Genomic DNA, 5,729 nt, shown 5'->3' with positions numbered 1-5,729 from the left:
GTTCCCTCCTTCCTCCACCCCTTCCTCCTTCTGGGCTGGCCTGTCACGCCTTCTCAACACGCTAAAATCATTCAGAGTGGCTTGCAGGGAGAAACACGACATTTATGGTAAACGTCAGCCTTCAGAGAAAGAAAGCAGTTCATTAATTTACTTCACACTTACTTCCAAGTATGAGAGTACACCTTATCCCCTTAATCAATAGATATGATGTACAGTCAATATCCCAACACTGTTTCTAAAAAGGGTCAGAAATATGCACATTCGCGCGCGGGCGCGCGCGCGCGCACACACACACACACACACACACACACACACACACACACACACACACACAGCCTCAGCTTCAAGTCCCTGAAACCTGCACAATGATTCAACCTGACCTGGGAGTTCAAAAAGCCCAGATGGGGTAGAGGAGGAGATGGGGCATCCTTAAAGGCTGGGGTACACTGCTAGAAGATTCAACTGTATCTGCTCCAAATGAAAATTGTTCTTCCATTAAAACAAAGCTATTCTTTCTTAAGATTAAATTAACAAGAGCATTTGTGAATGCTTAAAATATGAATTACTTAGTGAAAACATGAATATTCAACAGGGCTTCTGGGATGGTGGACTTTTTGCTCTCTTGGTGAGGTGATTTGTGTGTGGTGGCAGTTAAATTGTAATGACATTTCTGCAGACACTAGGAACAAACGCTGAGCAAGTGAAATGTCTACACGCTACCAAATCTGGACTGAGCGCATCTGTGGATCACGACTTCACTTAAGAGATCTGGGCCAAATGCCTGCTATTAGATACAGACACCCCCGGATATATCTATGGTCCAGGGTTGACTAGTAGCTTTTCTCTCTGCTGATAAAACAAGAACAACCCCCCTTCCATAAATAGATTTCGATCAAAATCCTGATTTTGTTTTCTTTCATAGAGGCAGTGTTTCTGATGGAAAAACCTCAAATTTTTCTTTAAAATAAAAAGCTGTTATTTAAAGAAAAAAAATAAAAACCAACTCATCTCACCCGCTTTTCTTAATCTTTCTTCATTAACATTTACTCAGAGCAGGGGGAAAACACACACCAGGTCCTATAGTCAGACCTGGCAATTCCCAAGCTGGATCCCACCTCAGAAAGAAAAAAATTAAAAGAAAAAGAAAAAAGAGCCGCAGCACCAAAAGTAAAACTAGCGGAGAATACAAGTCCTAAGCCCCCCCTTAAAAATCTTCCAGACTCTTTTTGCTTCCCCACTTTAGCCCTTTGGTAGCAGAGCTGGAAGAGAAACATAGATATATGCATAGTATTTTCTTCAAACAAACAAACAAACATAAAATAAAAGTACTGGCAATGCCAAGAACCGAGGAAAGAAATGGAATATTCGAAGTATACCAAGGTACTAGCAGAGGGCAACAGTAGGACTAGTCATTGGTAGCTACAGACTTCACTCAATTTCCCATTAAAGATAGAAAGATATTTCATTCCCTGCACCACTGTCTTCTGAGCACAAATCAGCGCAGTCTCTGTCTGTCTCTGTCAGTCTCTGTCTCTGTCTCTCTCTCTCTCTCTCATACACACACACACACACACACACACACACACACACACACACACACACACACACACACACATCCTCGATTCTCCACCCCCCCAAAATCAAGAGAGCCACACCTTTCGCCTCCCACCGACTCCCACTCCTTCGGGTCTCTCTCACCATGACGCTTCCCGGACCACACAGTCCCCCCCCCCCACCACCACCCCGAGCCCCCCGAAGTTCGGGAGACTTTAGTCGGGGCCCCGCATCGCTCTCTCTACCCCGTCCCGGCCACCCCACGGAGGTGTCCCCAGACCCCACTTTGGTCACGCGCGCAGACACGGCCCCTCCTTTCGCCTCGTTCCCAAACTTGGCCACTCGGCCTCTCCCTCTCCATCCCTCGCTGCGCCCCGGGGTCCCGGGAGCCCACCGGCGCCGGGAGCCGCGCTCGCATCCTCATCCCCCCCCATCCCCTCCCCGCGCTCCAGAGCCCCCCGCGCCCCTCCCTCCTCTCCCCTCCGCGCGCCCCGCACCCCTCGGCGGCGCCGATGACCTCACGGCGCGCGCTAGGCGAGCCCCGGCGAGGGCGCAGATTGGCTGGCGGCGCCTCCGCGGCACTTCAAAGCCGGCGAGGGAGCTACAATTGTGCTGCGAGGGGCGGACCTGATCATTGTCTTGCACACCTCTAAAAAAAACAGTGCCTCTGATTTATCAATATAAAACAGATCCTCTGAGAGGAGGAGGAGGGCCTTGGTGTGTGATGGCAACTTCACTTCTAGGGGTGAGTCTCCGGATTTTTTTTTTCCTTGCTGGTTTAATGAGTGTCCCCCCCTTTGTTATTTTTTTTCCTTTTTCTTTTTCTTCTTCTTCTTTTTTATTTTATTTTTGGCCTGATCCGAGGGAGTTTCAGTCGCCCGGGCCCAGGCCAAGGGCTATCAGTCTCTATTGAGCAGCCCTTTTTTTTTTCCGCCCCCCCTTCTTCCCTTTCCCCTTCTAGTTCTTTAAATACAAGGCAGTTTGGAGAGAAGAAAAGAGGGGGAGTGAGGGGGGGGGCTGAGTCACTTTTTTTTTTTTTTTTTTTGGCAGTGCAGGAAAAGGTTCGGGGCATTTAGATCAGCTACCTCGAAGCGCCCGGCCGCTCCCTACCCGGGAGACGCGCGCCCAGCCTGGCGCATTTAAAACGAGCGACGATTTCGGGGGTTAAAGAGAGAAACTTTTTTCCTCCTGGGTAAACTGCAGACTTCCTTCCCCCTCTTCCCTTAAAATATTCCGCAGCCCGACTGGTCTTGCAGGTACGTGGATCCCGTCTTCTTATTTTTTTGCGAATTTAGTTTGAATGGCTGTCTAGAAACGGACCTAGATTTAAACAAAATAAAAAAAATGAAACGAAGGCCCCAAAGCTGGATTCTTGTGGCCCGTGAGAAACAAATAACCCAGACTAGGTTTCTAGGGGGCCGGGAACAGGAATTCCTTCCAAAGCTCTCTCCGGATCCCAGAAGGGGAAAAGAAAAGCGCTTTCTTTCCAGTAGCAGCCAAATGGCTCTTCTTCCTTCGGCTTCTCTGCAAAGCCAAGCTGCATTCTAACCCTATCCGATCTGGACTTTTTATTTTTATTTATTTATTTTTTTGCTCTCTGGTTTGTTGTGCTTTTATTTGATTCCTTTTTCCCCGGAGCGCTTGGGGCCTTGCGCGCCAGTCCGAGATGCATCCTTGTGCAAACCAGCTCTAATTTTTTAGCCTTGGCGCTTTGCTCCCGAACCAGATGCCGGCAGCCCCACCTGTCCCCTCCCGTAGAGTAGCGAGCAGCCGGGCGCCGGGGCTTGTTGGGGGACCCAGGTGAGTTGGTCCCAGGCTGCAGCGAGACTCGGGATTGCATTGGTGATGGTGCTGGTGCTGGTGGTGGTGGTGGGGACATCCCGGGGGGCTCCCGGAGGGACTCACGCCCGTTTCTTTCCTCCCTTTTTCCCTCCCTCCTTCTTTCCCTCCCCACACCCCGGACCCCTTGGCCCCTGCGCTCCTCCTTCCCTCCCTCCTTGCCTCTTCCTCCCCTCCCTCCCTCCCTCTCTCCTCCTTGGCGCAGGAAGAACCCAGGTTGGGCTCGACTCCTCTGGCCATGCTCGCGGCTACCTGCAATAAGATCGGCAGCCCCAGCCCGTCCCCGTCCTCCCTGTCGGACAGCGCGTCCTCCTTCGGCAAAGGCTTCCACCCCTGGAAACGCGCCGCCGCCGCCGCCTCCTCGGCCGCCAGCTGCAACGTGGTGGGCTCCGGCCTGTCGGGCTTCGGCGTGGCGGGCGCGTCGCGCGGCGCCGGCGGCTCGTCCTCGTCCGCAGCGGCGGCTGCTGCAGCGGCGGCGGCGGCGGCGGCCGCGCTGGTGTCGGACTCGTTCGGCTGCGGCGCCTCGCCGGGCTCCAGCGCCTTCTCGCTCACTTCCAGCAGCGCGGCCGCCGCCGCCGCCGCTGCCGCCGCCGCCGCCGCCTCGTCCGGCTCGCCCTTCGCCAACGACTACTCGGTGTTCCCCGCGCCCTCGGGGAGCGTCGGGGGCGGCGGCGGGGGCGGCGGGGGCGGCGGGGGCGGCGGCTCCGGCTCGTCCTCCGCGCACTCTCCAGACGGCGCGCACCAGCCCGTCTTCATCTCCAAGGTGCACGCGTCGGTGGACGGGCTGCAGGGCATCTACCCGCGCGTGGGCATGGCGCACCCTTACGAGTCGTGGTTCAAGCCCTCGCACCCCGGCCTGGGCGCCGCGGGAGACGTGGGCGCCCCGGGCGCGCCGTCCAGCTGGTGGGACGTGGGCGCCGGCTGGATCGACGTGCAGAACCCGAACGGCGCGGCGGCGGCGCTGCCCGGCTCGCTGCACCCGGCCGCGGGGGGTCTCCAAACTTCGCTGCACTCGCCCCTGGGCGGCTACAACTCGGATTATTCGGGCTTGAGCCACTCGGCCTTCAGCAGCGGCGCCTCCTCGCATCTGCTCAGCCCGGCGGGGCAGCATCTCATGGAGGGCTTCAAGCCCGTGCTGCCCGGCTCCTACCCGGACTCGGCGCCGTCGCCCCTCGCCGGCGCGGGCAGCTCCATGCTGGGCGCAGGGCCCGCGACGCCCGCGCTCGGAGGCTCCCCGCGCTCCTCGTCGGCCCGGCGCTATTCCGGGAGGGCCACTTGCGACTGTCCCAACTGCCAGGAGGCTGAGCGTTTGGGGCCCGCCGGGGCCAGCCTGCGGCGCAAGGGCCTGCACAGCTGCCACATTCCCGGCTGCGGCAAGGTGTACGGCAAGACGTCGCACCTGAAGGCGCACCTGCGCTGGCACACGGGCGAGCGGCCCTTCGTGTGCAACTGGCTCTTCTGCGGCAAGCGCTTCACGCGCTCCGACGAGCTGCAACGGCACCTGCGGACCCACACGGGCGAGAAGCGCTTCGCCTGCCCCGTCTGCAACAAGCGCTTCATGCGCAGCGACCACCTGAGCAAACACGTCAAGACGCACAGCGGCGGCGGCGGCGGCGGCTCCGGCTCCGCTGGGTCGGGCAGCGGCGGCAAGAAGGGCAGCGACACCGACAGCGAGCACAGCGCCGCGGGCAGCCCGTCCTGCCACTCCCCGGAGCTGCTGCCGCCCCCCGAGGCCGGGCACCGGAACGGCCTGGAGTGACGCCTCCCGCCCCCCACTTGCTCATCGCGGATCCAGCCCTCTCCGTTGTGTGCGTCCTGGCCCTAGCCTCTCCTCCTGCCTCTGTGTCCACCCTGCTCGCGCGCTCTGCCTCTCTGGCCACTGCTCTCTCGAGCTGTGTTTCCTTAACTACGGAAAGGGGACTTGGACGTGGAAGTCGTGTGCGTAAAAGTCTGGCCCTCGGGGAGGGCCCTCTCCAAACCCGCCCGGGAGGCCAGGGCCGCCCTGTCCAGTCCAGTTTAGTCTGCTCTGTTTCCCTCCCTAACTCCGGAGCCTAACTCTGGAAAGGGGACTTGGACATGTTAAGTAGTGTGCGTGACAGTCTGGCCCTGGGGCTTCCTCTCCTATGTCCTCTCTAAGTGCGATTCTGCTCCTGGCCCAGGTGGGCGCAACCGTGGCGTGAGGGTGGCGACCCTGGGACCCTGGGAGGGTGGCCGGCCACGGGGACGAGGAGCAGAAGGAACCCAGCCCCGGGACACCCCAATGGGCTGGAGTCCGGTTTAGCTGAGCCTTGTGGGGGGTGGGTGGATGGGGGTGGTGGGCAGTTGGCGGGCCTCCC

The 5,729-nt window shown here is 58.3% G+C and overlaps 1 protein-coding gene across 1 annotated transcript; it reads left to right on the top strand.

Moving 5' to 3' along the window:
- The first annotated feature begins 2,174 nt into the window (after positions 1-2,174).
- SP8 (Sp8 transcription factor) lies at positions 2,175-5,152 on the top strand. Its single transcript, XM_049785710.1, has 2 exons — positions 2,175-2,299; positions 3,599-5,152. The coding sequence occupies exons 1-2, from the start codon at positions 2,279-2,281 to the stop codon at positions 5,150-5,152; spliced, it is 1,575 nt and encodes a 524-aa protein (XP_049641667.1). The 5' UTR covers positions 2,175-2,278.
- The last annotated feature ends 577 nt before the right edge of the window (positions 5,153-5,729 follow it).

Source organism: Suncus etruscus, chromosome 13, assembly GCF_024139225.1.
Source record: "Suncus etruscus isolate mSunEtr1 chromosome 13, mSunEtr1.pri.cur, whole genome shotgun sequence".
In the NCBI taxonomy this organism is placed as follows: domain Eukaryota; kingdom Metazoa; phylum Chordata; class Mammalia; order Eulipotyphla; family Soricidae; genus Suncus; species Suncus etruscus.
Note: the sequence above shows the minus strand (reverse complement) of the source record. Positions and strands in the feature narration are given on the sequence as shown.

What these genes read in the sequence shown, in the direction of transcription:
- SP8 (XM_049785710.1), top strand. Translation starts at nt 2,279, where the DNA reads ATGGCAACTTCACTTCTAGGG. An exon ending in TGGCAACTTCACTTCTAGGG is followed by an intron (nt 2,300 to 3,598) that starts GTGAGTCTCCGG and finishes TCCTTGGCGCAG; the next exon opens with GAAGAACCCAGGTTGGGCTC.